The sequence below is a fragment of the Aplidium turbinatum genome, chromosome 15 (genome assembly GCF_918807975.1).
Source record: "Aplidium turbinatum chromosome 15, kaAplTurb1.1, whole genome shotgun sequence".
In the NCBI taxonomy this organism is placed as follows: domain Eukaryota; kingdom Metazoa; phylum Chordata; class Ascidiacea; order Aplousobranchia; family Polyclinidae; genus Aplidium; species Aplidium turbinatum.
This window is the reverse complement of record NC_137486.1, coordinates 999,732-1,019,330: the sequence shown is the minus strand read 5'-3', so window position 1 is coordinate 1,019,330 and position 19,599 is coordinate 999,732. Positions and strand designations below refer to the sequence as shown.

At 38.9% G+C, this 19,599-nt stretch overlaps 1 protein-coding gene across 3 annotated transcripts in view; it reads left to right on the top strand.

Annotated features, from left to right (window-relative positions):
- Nucleotides 1-19,599, top strand: part of LOC145783879 (tetratricopeptide repeat protein 12-like) — a 172,641-nt gene that overhangs the window by 8,074 nt on the left and 144,968 nt on the right. For all 3 annotated transcript variants that reach the window (XM_082595635.1, XM_082595634.1, XM_082595636.1), the window contains one exon: nt 13,488-13,654. In XM_082595635.1, the coding sequence (XP_082451761.1) occupies nt 13,488-13,654 (167 nt within the window). The remainder of the gene's footprint in view (nt 1-13,487; nt 13,655-19,599) is intronic.

The following is a 19,599-nucleotide window of genomic DNA, read 5'->3' as shown; positions in this document are numbered from 1 at the left end:
TTTCGAGTCGTCGTACGTTGCTTTCAAGAGGTTGATGTATTGTTTGTTGATAGAAATTTTATCCAGAAGTTGCCAAAGGCAGGGCAATGTAACACTGTCAAACGCTTTTTTGAAGTCAATAAAGGTGATATTGACGGGATTGTTGAATTCAATAGACTTTTCTATAATTTGTTTCAGCGCTAGGATTTGTTCGATTGTTCCTCTTCCTGGTACTGCTAATTTGCATTCATCAAATGCTGGCATTTGCACAACAATCTAACCTCTTAGTGTAATTTATTAAGTTAAGAATCGATTTCGCTATAGTAATAGCATCTTCAGCTTATTCAAATAGTCACTCTTCCTGGTTGGTAGGCTGCTTGTGTAGGTGGGAGGGATACATATAGGTCATTTTTTACCGAAATGGCCCATTTCAGCTAGTCCGATTCGGCTAGTTCCCTATTCGGCTACAGTCCGTGTCACAATCAATGTGCGAGGTCTCGCGATGGGCTGCTTTGTATCTTGACTGAACGTGTTGTTTTGATTGTGGAATTCTTATGCTATATGTTATTATCGGTTATTGTCCTGTAGTAACCTTTGATTGCGAGATCTTTATTATGCGACGTGTTTCTGGAACATTTTGCCTTACGTGTGAATCTGGAATGTTCTTTTGTTTTGCCAGATGTTGTTTGTTATGATGTAGCATTGCGTAACCTTCTCGAAGTTACTAGACCAAACAACCTGCTATAAATAGTGGTATAATTTGCATTATTATTATTATTATGAGAGTTGTATTATGGGTTGTAGATGGTTGTTGTGGTAGTTGGTAATAGATGCAGAGATTATTGTTGATTGAGACTTGAAGTAATTGAATACAAGTAGATGAGAGTTGGTGATGATATAAATTGTGTTCGAAATTAGAGTTATTTGAGAAGCCATTCGTTAAAGTCCTTCAAGAATTTTCATTATCATCTTATTAGTAGAACTATCCGACCATTTGATTGACTGCTTTTCGGTTATATCCCATTAAACTACGTCATTGAATCTTTCCAAGTCTCTTTCCTGGTAAGAGATAGAAAGAAATCGTGACAGTCCGATTTGGCTAGTCCAATTCGGCTAGTTCCCTATTCTGCTACACTTTTGAATTGTATGATATTTTGTATTTTATTCCACAATATCGTTTCTTTTGCATTCTGACAAAGAAAAATAAATTGAAATGAAATTTAGCGCAAAATGTTTGAACTATTAAATTCTGATGAACGAATAGAGATGAATAGATGAGATGAACGAATAGAGTCTGGTGGCGCTTGACTTCCATTCAGAATTCCATTTATGGTCCGCCCAAGTAGCCGCAGAGATGTCTTGTACATCAGCTTCGTTGATAAGAAGTTGAGCGGCTGGCACAAATGGGTGTCTTGATTTCAGTCGACTGGGTTCGTTTGGGAGAGCAGAGAGATGGGGAGATTGTCCAATGGTGTGGGACGCAGGCATCTGGTCACTGGCTAAGCGACTAGGAATTCTTGATAGATTTGTAGACTTTTATCACTTAACCGCATATTTCCTTTGGCAAAGCAAAGTTGCTCAAGATAACACCTCAAGACAGACAGTTAGCGCCTACATGATTTAAACAATAAAGTAAAACCGCACGAAAAAAGGCCTTCTCTTCTATGATTTGAGTACAGTGCTGTATGAATCACAAGACCACATTTCATTTATGGGTTGTTACATCATAAACAAGTATCATTACGTCGCAGTACGAACTGTAGAACCACAAGACTAAGGAAAATCTAAATCGCATGATTAGTGAATTTTCTTTCTTGCTCGCTGAAGCGAATTCGTTACGGTTGGGTGATCACGGCAGCTACCCGAAAGCCACGAGGAACGCGCGTGAATAGTTGTTGCTGCGTCACACTTCGCTGACCAACAGCCAAACAAAGTAGTACCGTTATTTGGAATTCGGTTGTACAGTACTATTCTAGAATATTCTGTAAATCTCCTAACACTCCGGGTTACGTATTAAGGCTCAATGCCTTCGTTCATCGAAAAAGTCCAGCGGTCTGTTTTCACGCTTTTGCGTTAGATAAACGTTCGGTATTGACGTATAGGATACTGTCAAACAATGTAAACGGTTAAGTGCATATACCGTTTAAGCTCATAAAAAAGCTTGACAAATTGACTATGCGCTTAAACGATTTCGACTGTATTAACTTATTAAAGGTAGCTCTTACACACGAACGGGCAAAAACTGCGGCTAAAATTAGAGAACATCAAAAATTCAGCTACACAAAAACTCAATAACTATACAAAAACCCAACTGAGTAAGCCATTCTGAAATTGATCCACAAATTAGTTAAAAGAAACGTAAATTGCGTAAATTTTGCGCGATTTACGATTTGCAAAATTTATTGGTGTCTTTCTGTGTGTCTAAAACAAATCCTTGGGGGTGTTACTAGCCAGATGTCTTGGAAAACTTTATAAATTTCTACAAATTTTATTATATTTTCAACAAAGGGCTCAACTTCGGAATCCAATCTTTAAAAATTTGGGGGGCTGTGGCCCCTTTTGCCCCCCTGGCTTCGCCTATGCGGTACGGTATACCATTAGGCTATGCAAATTTGCAAAACAGCAAATTCATCAAAAGATAATTGAAGGGAGTAATTGACACTACACTAACGAACCAGTAGAATGCAGTACTACCGGTACGGTACATGGCTCTAAAACTGCAAAACTAAAACTGCAAAACTGAACTAGAAAGTATTGATTAGTGGTAGACTGGTGGTATAGGCTTCACAAATTTAAAAGAAGTATTTGTTTTGCCAACTTCGTTGTCCAAATATATCTACAATGCGATTGACATCCACTTTATTTGTTGTTGTTCTTTCTAAGTGCAACAAAGCTAAGTTTGACAGTCGTGTTTGGCCCATTATTGATCTCAGATATGTCTTCAATCGTCATAATCCGGAAAAGAACTCTCAGCTGAACATGAAGTTGCAGGAACTGTTGCTAGAATTTTTGCAGCTTTGGCAAAGTGGGGCATAGTTTTATCTAATCCATTTGAAATTAGGAATTTTGTACATTGTACAGCAGTTTTGATTTCTCTGTTGCGAGTGAGTTGGTGAAAAAGTCGATATTCCGATTCCAGGAAATCCTGTTCAACGGTGTAGAATTCAGATATCAACTTCAAGCTTTGTTGCTTGGCATTATTTGTATCTTCCGAAAATTCTCCTTTTGAAGACTAAGGAGGATAGATAGGTGTGAAGTCTTGCCCAAATATGAAAAATTGCCCAAATTCTCGACAGATTGGGGGTGCGATTGCACCCCCTGCACCCCCGGCTCGTACACCTTTGAAGAGGTGATTTCTTTTTGATATGTTGTCAATGATAGCTTGGATTTTGTCATAATATTATAGTTCTTGGACTTCCTCATCGTGGTGGGATGAGGTAGGGAAATAGCACTGTATGAGAACTAGTTTTGAGAATTTTCCTTGAAGACGCAACACAGCAAGTTTATCATATATAGGATGGTATCCTTCCACAAAGGGAGCATAGGATTTGCGTACCAGAAAGCTGACTCCGTTAGATCGAGAGGTTTCATTACTTGATAGAAACAGTTTGTGATTAAAGGTGTTATGAATTGTAATTAGGCTTTTCATAACTTTGGTTTCAGCAAGACCGACCACATCCCAATTCACATTTTCAAGTTCATGTATCATTGTTTCAAGTGGGGGAAGAACAAGCATCTTCTTGTGGTCCCTCCCGTCAGTACCATATCTTCAAGAAAAAAAGATATACGAAGCAAAGCTTGTCACACTCGAGCAAACCAGGCCCAGGTTCAGCTCAGTGTGGATAGGGAAACGCCCTTCTCAGGGAGCGGCAGCTCTCTGTCGAAAAGTACAGACTACCCACCGTACTGCAGCTGAACACCGAGGGCATTGCTGCCAGCAAGCTCAGCATCATCGAGTATCTGGCCACAAAACATCAGGCCCTCGTTATTCTCCTGCAGGAGACCCACTGCAATGCACATCTGTGGATAAGTTGGTATTACCCAACTTCACACTCGCATGCGCATTGCGCAACCATCAGCAGGAAACATGGCCTCGTCACGTTTGTCCATGAGCAACTGAGCTGGACGCCAATAGACCAGTCCAGTGCCCAATCGGAGATAGAGTGGCTATGCATAGACATATCAGGCTATCACATCATCAATGTCTATAAGCCACCACCCTCACGCTTAACACCAACAGCCAATCAGCCATCCCAGTGTTCCCCCAACCCAGCCTTTATGCTGACGATTTTAATTGCCACCACGTTGACTGGGGCTACAACACCACCAACGCCGACGGAGAAAGCTTGGCCTCATGGTCAGCCAATAACAACCTCACCCTACTGCACGATCCCAAGGAAGCAGCGAGCTTCTTCTCCGGATGATGGAACACTGGTACAAACCCCGATGCCTGCGTCCCACTCTAACGGACTGCCTACCCATCCTAGCAGGCATCCAACCCGCTGAGCTACGCCGTAAAGAAGCCACGAATTCTCTCACTCGCCGCGCTTTGGACCCCGACCATCTCCTCCATGCAAAATTCAAGAGACCACCACCTATAAAGCAGCGGCTGATATCAAGACGCCCCTTTGTGCCTGCCGCACAACAACTACTTAAGAACGCAAGAGCACTTGGTTTAAGTGCGGCACACTGGACGAACCACATGTGGAACACGGAGTGGCAAAATCACACCTCACGCTCCGTGACTTCATACCCGACGCCGATCCCCGTCCACCAGGGATGTCCATCGCAAGGCTTGTGTGGGTCAGGCTTAACCGTCTGCGAAGTGGTGTCGGCCGCTTTCGTTCGAACATGCACAAGTGGGGCCTGGCTCCTTCATCAGAATGCGAGTGTGGCGCCACGGAACAGACCGCAGACCATGTCATCCACCACTGCCTAACCCACCGGCCTTAACTTTTAGTTGTAATGAACTCATATACGGTAGCTCAAAGAATGTCAGTGACAGTGTAAGCAGGCTACGAACTCCCACAATAATTATCACTTGCTCCTGACAAGTCAAAGAACATCTTTGTCTTCTTTCTCTGTAGGTGATACAGCCCTCGATGTACAATGATGTTTCAGTTCTTTGTCTTGTCTTATGTTCTTTGATCTTTGAATCTGAGCTAGTTAAGCAAGTTTCTGAAATGTTTAGATTTGTTCATATTTTTGTTGTGATAGTGTATTATTCTTTAGTCTTTCCTTTAAAAATATTTTTCTTATAGGCTTGAAAAGGGCTGTATGAAAAGCCGAAAACGTTAGCTTATTGTGTTTGTTTTTATAATGTTAAATGTTGTGTTGTTGCTGGGTTATATCTGTTTATGGTTTAAAAAAGTTACCTCTCTACCCAAATTGTTTCCCTATTTGTACAATAACTGAAATTTTAATCCGCACAAACCAAAAATAGTTAGTTTGCAGCTATTTGTTTTCATATTTGTACAATAACAAATAGTTGCAAACATAACTATTTTTGATTTGTGCGGATAAGAATTTTGCAAAATGAAAAAGTGCGTACGATTGTTTTGAAGGTTAAAAACCACTGTTTTAAAGAAGTGAATAAAAAAATCTAATGAAAGTAATTTGACCACAAATCCTCACTAAACCAATCTATAAATAGTTTTGTTGCGTCTCAACATAACAACCTTATTTTTGCTGATCTTCGTAGATGACATAGTGGGGTAAAGTGGGTCAAGTGGGGTAAAAAAACAGTGGAGTATTGGCCCTATTGGGGTAAAAAAAAACACCTACGATTAAACATTTAAAATGAGTAGATATTCTCTCAACTTTTTTAGTTTCTGTTTAAGTAGTCTCTGGTGAATACTTTGGGGGGTAGAGGAAAAGATTGGATTAACACCAAAAAAACACGTACGATTTAACATTTAAAATGAGTAGATATTCTCTCAAATTTTTAGTTTCTGTTTAACTGGTCTCTGGTGAATACTTTAGGGGGTAGAGGAAAAGATTGGATTTGACAAAGAAGAGGTATGTTAAATAGAGTAAATATAGCCAGCAAAGGATGCAAAAAAAGGTTCGGAGGCATTTATTAAAGGTTTTTGCTGCATTTTAGTGATAGGTAGTATAAATGTTTAAATGATATATTGTGAGTACTATCAGAGGGGCAACTAGGGGGGCTGTCTAGTCGGCATGACAGCCCCCTTTAAGATTTGCAACTTCAAGAAGAGGGAGGACTAACTAGACTGAGACTTACGGACTACTTAACGTTAACGTGTGTCAGTTCAAGCTACGTTCTATGCATACCAAACTTGTTTCAAGCTCAAGTCGCATAAACCGCAATACAAAATATTAACATATCGACATTTATTCACGCAATATGATGTCATAAAAACAAAATGGCTGAATTTCCAGGGTAGTAAAACTTTCAGTGCGGGAAACCGGCTCAGCTTTACGCTTACAACGGCATGAAAAAGAAGCTTTACAAAGCCATCATTTTAACAAGTTCTCATTCTCAAGTTCAATCATTTTCTTCTTCTTGCCTTTGTTCTCTCAAAATAACACACGCGCGCACACACACGTAAGGGACCTCTGTTAATCACATACAGAAACGGATTGGCATGCACGACGCACATGAATTGAAGGCGTTTTGCGGATCGGCGGAACAATTTTTCAATTTTTTTAATAATTTTTTTCCTTTCTCCGTATTATTTTCGAATCCAATTACCCTATAAAAAAGCGGTTTTTAGATTCGATTCTGTATGGATTAGAATCTTAAGGATTTGAAATTCTACTTTGGGCAATTGGGCATCCCTACTTAGGATGCAACCTTATTAGCCAAAAAAACGAAACTGCAGCTGGCTTTAGGCTAGTCTGATTTGTAATCTTCATATGGTCGCAACTTCACACATTCTTAACCCAATTTTATAATTTTGGTATCAAAAAGACGGCAATTGAATTTTCTTTACACCATTGTCAAACTTGACGTGTATCCAGGCCCTAAGCTTGTGTGGACTACTTTTTAAAATGTGGGCCTGGAGAGCAAACAATTTGCTGCCTACTTTCGAAAGCGCAGGAAACTTTTTTTGAGAGTAGCAAGCGCAGAGCGAAAAAGGTTGTTTCGCACGTCACAGAATTGGATCATTGCGCTGTCAATTTACACTAGGCTAATATTCTAACAATCTAACTGTGATATATCCACTTCTACAAATAATTGTTAGTTTTCTCTGTTATTGCCAACCCCCTTTGATTTTTTCTAGTTGCGCCGCTGAGTACTATGTTGTGAGGCTACTTGATGCAACAAAGACTGGGCCCTCCAAAGGTTTACATAGATTATTATTGAGGTTTTTTTTTAACCCAGTACAATTCATTGATTCGGATAAAAAAACTGCATTTTATAATAATGATAATAATAATGTTAGTTTTTATATAGCGCTGTATCCATCGCAGAATGCGTTGCTCCTCAGCGCTTTACAAAGCAGACAGTGTCAATGCAGCCGTATAGAGGCGCAACTGAGTACATTATTATCTGAATCCACTCCATTGCTCAGTGCCAAGCAGGAATTAGATTCAGTACCATTTTTAAAAAGTCTTTGGTATGACCCGACAAGGTATCGATTATCGAACCCATGCCTACCGATTCAGAGGCGGGCGCACTAACCACTAAGCCACCGAGCTGGATATTATGCAGTTTTTTTGGCTTCGTGTTGGTGTTACATCAAGTGCTAAGCATTATATATTGCCAAAAGATACAAAAACAAACTTCTGGTTGCATCAGTGCCAATGTGTGCATGTGTTATGCGCAATCAATTGATGTAGTTGGAATTGGGGTCCGAGGTTTGTTACGGGTTAGTCGATCAATAGCCCAGATTGAGAGCACAGAGTGATCTATCGATCGATAATGCAATGATTGTGCAATGTGCATAACACATATACAATCATACTGTTATTCATAGGCGCCGACTCCAGGGGAGCGGGGGGGCGGCCCCCCCCGTGAATTTAGCTCGGGGTGGCTGCCCTCCGCAAATTATTTAAAAAAAATCCTAAATCAAATGTTTCTAAGTTCAGATTTGCGTTAGTTTGACCTTCATTGCGGATCAATCTCATAAAAGATCTACTTGTTGCAACAAGAGCGCTGCTGCTAAGATAACAAAAGAAACAGAAGTACGGTAGCTGATAAACGCCGGCATGGTGCCAGTGAAGCATAGTAACAATGATTGAAAAACGTTTTTCTTGATTTCTTCTGCTTTGTTTTTTCTTGGGAGTGTCAATAACGAGGTGCAGTTTGCTGTTTGCTCAGTTTAGTATCTACGTCTACGCGTATTAAGAGCTAAAATTCAAAGTGACCAGCATATAATTTGAAGTAGCCTACAGGCCTCGAAATTCGTTTTTGGTGACAGCGGACAAGGTGTCCGGTCTGAGCAGCTATCTCGGCATACAAATTAAGTCTCACGGCTGACACACCAGTTTTAGCGTCGATCGTCATGCTTAATCACTTCATCTTGATAATAATTCTTTGCCATTTCAGAACTATAACTATCATACGGTTTTAGAAGGTTTTAGAGGTTTTAGAAGGCTTTTTAAAAATTCAGTAAAGTCACTCTGAAAGGCTTTCATCAGACCAACGACTTGCGCTTGAAGAGTCAAAGCGCCGTGTAGCTGGTCAATACGTCACGTAACTGATTAACTTCCACCGAGCGAGGTCGTGTGGCTTATTGCGTCACAATGCTCTGGGCACGAGTCAGAAAATTTCTACACTAACGCCACTATTTTCTGCTGTGCAAAGTTTCATAGGCTTTTTCTTTAGGTTTATTTTTGCGTGTCATGTGAGCAAAAGTGAATTTTCCTTGGGTCTTTTCTTTCTTACTGTAATACCAAAACTTAACAAATTTTGTTGCATCTTGGCTGTAATAGCCTACTCGTATATTCTAATTTAGTAACTAACCTTGCCCTGTCATTATTACTTGGAGATCAAAGCCAGACATTGTGACGTAAAACTTGAACTAAATTGCGCGTGATTAGTGTAGACCAAGGGTCACCAAACTACGACCTGTGGGCCTGAACCGGCCCGCAAACTGATTTCATCCGGCCCCTCACATGCTGCGGAAATAACAGTTGCACTACAACTGTTAAGGAAAACTTTTTGTAAAGGACTGACGTTGCAGTTGAGCTACACGTAACCTGCTAATGGTTTTGGGCATTAGCAACCGTCTTTGGCTTTGCCTTTTTGTGTAATAGAGACTTCTTTGTTAAAATTGTTCGTTCTTATAGTTCGTTGTTGTATTTTGAATTTGTACATTTTTGCACCAGGCAGCCTACATTTTGGTGTTCTGTTTTTATCATTAGGCCACCACAATTGGGGACAGCCTAGGCCAAGTTTGGAAGGATGTAATGTTTTTTCAAGAGCATGATGCCCTGTAGTGTATCACAGCAGGGGATAACTTTTCCAGCAACCTTTCGATTTTCATAACAACTTCGCTATTCCACCGCTGACTTTGTTATTTATTGTTCTCAATTCAAGTCAATGGAGATTCTAAATAGTTGTATATTTTTATGCAATTTGCATCTGGCCCGCAACTGTTATTCTTGCAGCAATCCGGCCCTCAGAGAAAAAGGTTTCGTGACCCCTGGTGTAGACTGTAGAAGTACCTGTACTCCTATCGATTCTTAGCGAAGAATTCACCTTTGTCACGCTGATTCAATGTCATCAATCGTTGAAAGCGAAAGTTTTCCTCCTTGAATGGAGGCTAAGGGATACAGTATTCACATTTTCTAGATGCGCGCTAGTATGCGCTGGAAATTATATTATTGCAACAATTGTTCGTGCTTTGCAATGACTATTTGTATCACTAGTTCCTGTATTTCTCGGCGGACAAATACGACCGATCTAGATGGTACTTCCCACGGACATCACATGCTGTGACGGCGGACATGTCCGTTGTCCGCCGTGAATTTCGAGGCCTGAGCTTACATTATAAAGCTTGGCGATATACAATGGCATTTAGACGCAAAAAAACATCAATGCTGACAAACAAACATCAGGATTTTGAATGTAAGCAATCAGTCGGCTAGAAAGTTTGCCCCCCGGCAATTTTCAAAACCCGGCGCCTATGCTGTTGTTTGATTTCCTGTTTATTGTTTTTTGGTTGTAAGTTAATTCACAAACTGTTGATTGATTTTTTGGGATTCACAATCCGCGAAATTTAATCGCCTGCATGTTTAAACTAGAGCTGCAGTTAAAATTTAGGACGGCGTGCACTGCATAAGTATACTCATACGCGCCGACTTACGGAGGGGCCGGGGGGTGGCGCCCCCCATAAATTTATGGTTGAGGGGCAACGAAAATGGCTATTACAAGTGGTGTTTCAAAGATAAAATACTTCGTGAGAGATTTAGATCATTTAAATGGACTTAAAGAATGCCGAAAGCGAAAAATAGCAGCTGATCGCTTGGCTTTCTCTGGAACGTGAATCACTACAGTACTGAGACGCTCACAGTCACACACTGCTTATCTTCCCGCGCGTGAGCCTGAGGAGCAACTTCAAAGTCAAAACACGTGGTAGCGAAAAAGCTAATGCGAGGTTGAGTGTATCTTCTCATTTTACGAGTTATCCAAACGTCCTTTAGATTTTTGGTAACTTCAAACATGAATTCGATTTTAGTAAACTTTATCGAGCTGCAATTACTGTACTTCACAACGAACAATTACGTGAATGCAGCTTGGAAATCATATGGAATGGAAATTTCAAAGTAGAACGTAGAGTAACTTACGCTGCTGGAATAGTCACGCAACTATTCACGGCAATATTAAGTAAACCAGCTACGAGGTCTTCCCGCTGTGAGATCAATTATGATTCAACAGAACGCATTGTTTTGTTCGCAATGTGTGAGAATTAAATCGAAAACCGATAAAAGAAAAGGTGTTTAATGGCCTTGGTTGCAGATATTGCCTGCATTAACGACGTCTCTTACCGCTCTTATAATCACCTAGCCAACCTGACATCATGGTTTTATGCGGCCGCTAAGGTTTGACATCGACGTCTACGATCATGGAATGTTACGTAATAAGAACAATTATATCCTACACGCAAAAATAAACTTATTCTTTTAAACAGCTCTTTTTGCTGTTTTGTTTCGTGAGCTTTGCATATTGCTCAACAAGTGTATAAAGTTTAGAATTGACAAGAAATCATTAAATTTGAAAATTAAGTTTGAATTTTTGCAAATAAACGTAGGCTATTCAAAACTTTTACTTTTTCCGACGCCATTTCACACTTCGTAATCTACGTCGGCAATGATTTTGCCGCAGCAAAAATGCATTCATTTTGAAAAACTGCCAAGCTGGAGACAACAGCTTGTCCTGTGTACAAGTCGAACCTGTTTTGTTGAGGTGAAAATCACTGAACATCTCGACCTATAGTTGAGTATATATGGTATTCGATAAAAGACTATAAAGACTTTCGATAAAAAAGAAGAGAAAACACTTTGCCGTTGTTACCGCTTTGAAGGTAAGTGATTGGCAAAACGAGGTTAATAAAACTGATAGCGGGTTTCCATTCTGCTTGAGATCATGATTTTTTGCATTTTATTTCAATAACTTCACTGCCTTGATGGTTGTTATTCACTCGCACGAAAAGGAAATGAATCAGCTTGTTTTTCAACTGTTCCAATTATAAGCTAATAATAACAAAATTTTTACGACTAGGCGTACTGCATGTGTAAAACTAATCATTTTAATTAAATCAACATGCGTAAAACTAATCGTGTTAAATTCGTCGGCTGCGTAGCCGAATGTTGAGAATGTCTGCGCGACGTTCGAAAGGACGTGAGTTCGACACCGTTCCAGAGCACGCGGCTGTGTCACGGCAAAGACACTTAATGGCAAGTCAAAATAAGTGGAGCAGCTGACTCGAAGACTGTATGTCACTTCGCTGCTTCGCTTGTTGTATCGCATCTGTGATCGCAGTGTACTGTATGTTATCGCAATTGGCACAAATAAAAACACGATTATTATTATTCAAGCAGCGGTTCTAATAAATTCGGTTTGCGACCTAGGTGTCAATATAAACAAGACGGTAAGCTTAATCAAAGACTACTTTAATTGAATAAAATAGCGCTATAGTTATGACGTCATCACCTTGCTCGCCCCCAAGGTTTTTTGAAAAGGTGGCGCCTATGAGCATACTAGACACAATTTTTTTTCTTGTTGCTGTTTTTATTACAGAAACGAGACTTTGCAATTTCACAATTTGTATTTTAATCAAAAGTGCATACAAAAATTGGGTGCAAAATCGTTGGCGTCATTATCATTCATGGCCCATCCCATCGATTTCAATTATGGGTTCAGCATCTTTCACAGACCTTGATATACGAGTTACATAAAGCTTCTTTCCTTTTGTGGAGCATCGTTTACACTACTTATGAAATCAATATTATGATAATAAAGAAGAAGCTGCTATACAAACAGGTGTTTTTTTTTTATCCCACAAAATTTTTATTTTTTACCCCAAAGCTGGGGTAAAATAAATTCAGGTATTTTGTGCATAATTTTCAAACCAGTTAATGGATTTAAAGAATTTCATTTTGGGATGATAGACATACATGCTCTCTATATTCTTACCAACTTTAGTGGTCATACTTGATAAGCTAAAAAATCTAGCACAACCTTTCTGAAAATTTTTTTTTCTCCACTTGACTGTAAACCTTAGAAATCACATCAACTTATTCTAAATATGGGAATTAAGATTTTGAAAAAATGAAGGTTGCCACAGGTCTTAAAGCTAACACGGCAAGTCAAATCGTGCTTTGGCAATTTCAGCTCATCTGTTTGTTGATACATATGTGCCTGTTTGGAATATCTGTTACATGACTTTTGCCAATATGTAGTTTAAACGTCTATTGCACTTGAACTGCGACTCTGGCCACCGTGGCCACATACGTTTTCATGTTTCACAATAACCCACAACAAATAAAATTGCAAAAAGAAGTTTGTTTAAAAAACTCATAAAAACTGTGCCTTGATAGCTTATTAGGTTATGCTACCAATTGTGAACAAAGAAATGGCAAAATAACCAAGCAAACATTGCTCAACTAACGGAGTGTGCGTTTGAGCAATGCACTTCAAGGACAGACATCAAATTTGTCAAATTTATTGCAGAACAAATGACAGTTGTATTTACCTAATACCGTACCTAAGTCCTACATAACCATGGTCTTTGTTAAATACAACTGTCGTTTGTTCGTTCTTCCAGGTTGTTCGGTCAACGTTATGCAATTACTGCTAAACTAAATGATACATGACAATCGTGACAGAGTTACATGCGGATCCACAAATAGTGCATCATAGTCATTTAGGCTGAAAGTTGGCAAATTCTACGAAGTGAATTTCAGAGTTAGTGGGAAATTCTCGCCCCCATAAAATTAGTTTACATGAGAAAAAATTGACGTCAATGCATGGATCTATTTTATTCTAAAGGAGATTACCTACTTATTTAGTTGCAACAAATATTTTTCAATTGCAGGTTCAATCCTGAAAGATTTGACATCCACTGATGAGGAGACAGAGAAAAGGGCGATGGCAAGAGCAGATGAGAAGATTGCAGAACAAGAAAAACTGAACAACAAAAACCAAACTAACAAGGCATTTGATCGAACAGTTGTCAATAAAAATGCCTATGCAGATGAAATGGTAATTATACTGTAGGGGGGTATGTTAAAATTAAAAAAATCTCAGTACCCCCAAAATTATGCCACTGGGTGTAAAAAAACAGATTATGAAAAAATTTTTGGGTTACCCCTCCGGGAACTCCCTGCTACCGGGGGGTCTAATGAGCGATTTCCAAAATGCATAGGATCTAACACCTAACTTTTGAACCGGTGGTCATAGAAAGCTCGGACTAGTCTCAAAAGTTTCGTCTTGAAAAGTTAAGATAGGAATGTAACAGTTTCAGAAGTGTCAGATGTATAGTTTGGCCCGGACAAGTCCATTTTGGCCCAAAATGACCCATTTAGCCTACCGCGATGGTGGTACACAATCTAAAATTTGGCAATAATTGGCCTTCATGAGTTGGAAATGGGCCTAAAATGTTTGATTAATGAGCTATGATAGGGTTGCAATATTTTTGCATGAGTCATATAATATATGCCCCACTTGACTATTCAGGCACATCATTTTCTGCTAACATCAGAGTGTGTTACTTCTTTTTTGTCTTGTTTGTTTATCTTTATCCTGCATTGCGGGAAAGCGGACTTGAGCGCTATGCATCGGTGTACGCCTTCCGACGTACACCTGACCCACGCTGCAGCCGACAGCAATGTCTGTTTCCGGTTGTCTACTCTATTTATGACTTAAATTTGGTACTACCCATTACTCGAAATCGATCACTGGGTAGAGGCAATTATCGTAAAGTTTCTTGCCCAGAGAAACAACAGCAAGTGCGGGTGGCTGGAGTCGAACATACAGGCTCTCGACTGCGAGCCCAACGTGCTAACCACTCGGCCATTGCTACCGACTCGGCCATTGCTGCCGCCATTGCTGCCTTGTCAATTGATACCTTCAAATCATTACCTTAACCAACAATTCTCAGCTCGATCGATGTTTGCTTGCAAGAACACTGTAACGAAGTTAGGAGCTTGTTTGCTCTATTCCAATGGTTTCCAAACTGTGGGCCACGAAGACGGTTTCAGTGAGCCACAGAGTTATTTGTAATTGAACTTATACTGTTCCTGTATTGTTAACAATTTCTAGATTTTTTTACCGAAAAATTTTAACTGCCATTCTTAAAACTGTCTGCCACGGGGAGGAATTGTTACGTAACAATGAGTTTTTAAGCTTGCATGTGCCAGAAATCGTACTTAAAAACAAGCGTTCTTTATGTCGTGGACTGATAGTTGTGAGGTGCAGAGCGAAGAAGAGATTGAATAAAAATTTGCAAATCGAGACATGCTAAACTAAATTACTAAATACTAAATTATTCAATGGCAAACAAAAGAAAGTATGATGATAGTTACGTTAAATTTGGATTTACTTCGTTAAATGATCATGGAGTCGAAAAGGGAAGTGCGTAGTATGCTACCGCGTCTTAAGCAATGAATCATTGAGACCGAGTAAATTGAGAAATCACCTGGAAAAAAATCATCCTGAGTTGAAGAATAAAAGCATTGAGTATTTTAAACGACTAGAATCTAGCTGTAAACGTCAACGACTTGACAAAACTGGAAACTTTCAACAAACTGATCAGAAACTTACAGAAGCATCTTTCGTTGTTAGCCAAATTATAGCTAAGCAGAAAAAAGCTCATAATATCGCTGAAACTGTTGTTAAACCGTCTGCACTGGCCATGACGAGAATTGTCCTGGGTGATAAACATGAGAAAAGTCTCAAAGCTATTCCTTTATCCAATAACACAGTAAAGAGACGAATTGCAGCAATGTCAGAAGACATTAAGGAACAAGTAATAACTGAAATAAATAAATTCGCCATCCAGCTGGATGAGTCTGTCGATGTATCTTCAGTTTCTCAACTTATGGTTTTTGTTCGCTATGCAGTTGACACCTCTGTAAAGGAAGAATTACTCTTCTGCTGTGCTTTGAACACCAGCACAAAAGCATCAGATGTAATGGAAAAAGTCAACCATTTTTTTAATGAAAACGGAATATCCTGGGACAATCTGTGTGGCGTGTGCACTGACGGTGCACCTGCGATGCTTGGTTCCAAAAGTGGATTTAAGGCACTTAAGCAAAGAAAGGCTACTGGCGTTATGTTTACTCATTGCTTCATTCACCGGGAAGCTTTGGCTTCTAAAACTTTGCCAAGTGGTCTCCAAGATGTGCTTAACGTTACTATTAAAATAGTAAATTTTGTGAAGAGCAGCGCTTTGCACACTCGTCTATTCAGAAAACTTTGTGAAGACATGGAATCTGATCATAAAAACCTTTTGTTTTACACAAAAGTTCGGTGGCTCTCTAAAGGGAACGTTTTATGCAGAGTGTTTGAGCTCCGCGATGAGTTGGAAATATATTTAACTGATGTAAAACCTGAGTTAGCATTTCACTTTACCAATGCAAAATTTATTGCTTGTTTGGCATACTTGGTAGATATTTTTCATTCTTTAAACACCCTTAACCTGAAAATGCAAGGAAAAGAAAAAAACATTATTCAGAACATGGACTTGATCAATGCGTTTGTTGAAAAATTGGCAAACTGGAGACGAAAAGCTCAAAATGGCAATTTTGCCATGTTTAACAACCTGTTTGATATTTACGAGTTAAACGATGAACTAAAGACCAATATTGTTCAACATCTGAAGGAGCTGGAAAGCGAATTCAAGTCATATTTTCCTGAAGTTAGTGCTGATGACCTATCACTTGCAAGAAATCCGTTTCGACTTTCCCCTGAAAATGTGGAAGATGAATTGCAAGACCAATTGATTGAATTGAAAAACGACTCCAGTTGCCGAGATCTATTCGAAACTTTGCCACTCACGGAATTCTGGCTAAGCATGGCATCATCATATCCAGAAATAAACAAATCTGTACTTAAACAGTTATTGCCTTTCACTTCTACATGGTTATGTGAATCTGCCTTTTCAGCGCTAGTATGTATGAAGTCCAAGCAACGCAACCGCCTTGAAGTTGAACATGACATTCGCTGTGCTCTTTCGACAACTGAGCCAAGAATTTCTAAGCTTGTTGCTAAAGCGCAAGAGCACCCTTCCCATTAAAAAATAAATTGCAAAAAGCCATTTTGTTTGTTTTTGTGTTACATGTCATATAGTACAGTCATTAGGTAGTAGAACTTGGCCGATTTTTTGAAGTTTGGGAACCACTGCTCTATTCCTTCAATCTTTTGCAAAAGGCTTGGCAACTCAAAAAGGGCTTCTGTTTGGTTTTGGGCCTGCTGCAAATGAGGACACAGGATCGCTGTTGAAAATTGGATTGGCAAGTGATGATGTCCTGCAGAAACTGGATAATCTGCCAATTCACAACCTGGGTGAAGAATGCAGTGTCGGATTAGTGATCTACAAGATAAATATTTATGGTAAAAGAAGTCTTGATACAGTCTCCAGAAGTGTTGTTCTCAATAAAAGCACGGATTGACTTGAAAATACTCAGAAGATTGACAAAAAGAAATGGGAAAAACCAGTACAAGACATCAAAGGAATTAGACTGCAATGGAATGAAAAGATGAAAGCTTATGAAGAAAAAGGTTACTCTGAAAACGAAGCTCTTAATATCAGAACAAAGTAAACTTGCTGATTTAGATTTCCTAAAGGCGCAAAATCCACCAGGGCATTTTACCACCTCTGAGGAAGTGACTGCTTACCTTCATAGTGATGCTGTAACAGATCACATAAAGAACAAAAGACTTTGCACTGAAGTTCGCTATGCAAAGAAGACATGCCTCTCCCTAAAATCAAGTGCTTCAATATTCCGACTGAAACAAGACTATAAAAATTCCAGATTTGAAGAATATGCCAACAACCTTTTCAGCTAGTTAGACTATAACAATGTCAGACCTCCAAAGTGTGCTTTCTGCTTTCTGAGCCAAATTCAAGCTTCACATCAAATGACCAGGAATCTGATTCTGCAGCACCAGCCTATCAAGGTGGTGAGTTCGTAGCTGCCATCTGGATTGAAGGAAGTGAATAACACTGGTACCTTGCTAACATTGTTGAAGTTGTGAATGACGATGCCATAGCCTACTTCAAGAAGGCTGGCAACAGTAGAGATGGAGAAATATGGATTTCCCCTGAAAATCCTGAACTATTGAATGAAGCTCTTAATAAAAAGATAAAAAAAACACTGACTAATTTGATATCTGGAACTACACAATGCTTCCATAACATTAGACCTTTGAAACATAACTATTATTATTATTTATTTGCGTCAGACAAAGCTGTCCATATCCAAAACAAAACAACAAAATAATGCACAAACTGCAAATGCACAAACAAACAAACTATCATTTAATGTTAGGCCTACATAGCATCCTGTTCTTATTATTTTATCAGTATGTATAGTACTGAATATACTGTATATAGTATGTCACATTGGTAACTGACACGTACATTCATATTTCAAAAGAGCAAACATGGGCAAGAAAATTGAAAATGCTTTATTATGACTGGCTGTATGCCTATTGCCTATATTTCAATTTTTACAACATTACCTAAAACGTCCCTGATTTTAAACGTAATGACGTCATATAATCAATCAATTTTCCACAACTAGACATGCATATGATTCATTTGAATGTACTAATTTCGAATCATAACGTTTTAAACAAAAAATTATCCCGGTTTCAAACTTATTAAGGTAAAATTTTGAATTTCATACAATCACGATAGGCCAAATAGGCCGTTTCGGACCGAAATGGGTCTGTCCATACAGCTGACACTTCTGAAACTATTACATTCCTATCTTAACTTTTCAAAACAAAACTTTTGAGACTAGTCCCAGCTTTCTATGACAACCGGTCTAAATTTTAAGTATCAAATCCCATGTATTTTGACAATCGCTCATAAAACCCCCCGGTAGCGGGGAGTTCCCAGAGGGGCAATCCAAAATTTTTTCATAACATGTTTTTTTACACCCAGTGGCATAATTTTGGTGGGTACTCAGAGTTTGTAATCAAAATTCGTATTTTAACATGATGATTATGTGCCTGATCTGATACAGACGTTGGCGATCATGGTCTTCCAAACTTCTCTGTCATTTGCCATTCGTATAAAATCGTTCGTTTTAACTGTTGTGTTTGTGGCCCATTGATTCAAGCTGTTTAAATAAGTTAATCTTTGTCGACCTCTGCTTCTTTTTCCCTGTATCATCCCCAATAGAGCTAATTTTTCCAAATCTCCATGTCTGTGAATATGACCTACAAATTGCATCTGACGCCTTCTAACTGTTGTTATTAATCTCCTTTCTGCATTTGCCAATTTCATAACTTCGTCATTACTCTTCTTTTCAGTCCAAGATATCCTCAACATCCTTCTAAGAAACCACATCTCAGCAGCCTCTAGTCTTTTCTTCATATCTTTACTTATTGTCCAGCATTCACATCCGTAGGTTAGAATTGATTCTACATATGCTTTTAAAACTTTAATTTTGGTCTTTATTGTCATGTTGCGATTCCTGAAGACAATTTTAACATACCCCCCCGAATTATAGTTTCACATTCTAGTGCTTATTTCAGTACAATTCTCAACAGTACATTTTAGGACCTCCAGGATTTTTTTTTAAAGTTTGCATTACCGATTGTGATATTTAGCTACAGATTAGCTGTTGTGATATATTACACACATTGTGACATAACAATGTTAAATAGATCAACTGCAACTTAGGCCTACATGAGAACGCAGCTGGGTGCAATGGAGTTAATTTAAGAAAGTAAGTGCTGATTTATAGTTAGGTCAACCAGAAGTCAGTAAAGTCAATTTTGTTTTGCCTGTTATGATTTTTAAAATGCTGACAATTTAACTTTCGGCGTGATGCTATGGAAGGTGGCCTAGCTGAGTTTGATAGTTAATAAATGTTGAAATTCTTTACGGTAGGTCAAAAAAATTTTCCATAAGGTTTTTTCTTTTTTACTATATTTCTTTAAAGCCACAATATATTTTAATGTGTCCTTCAATA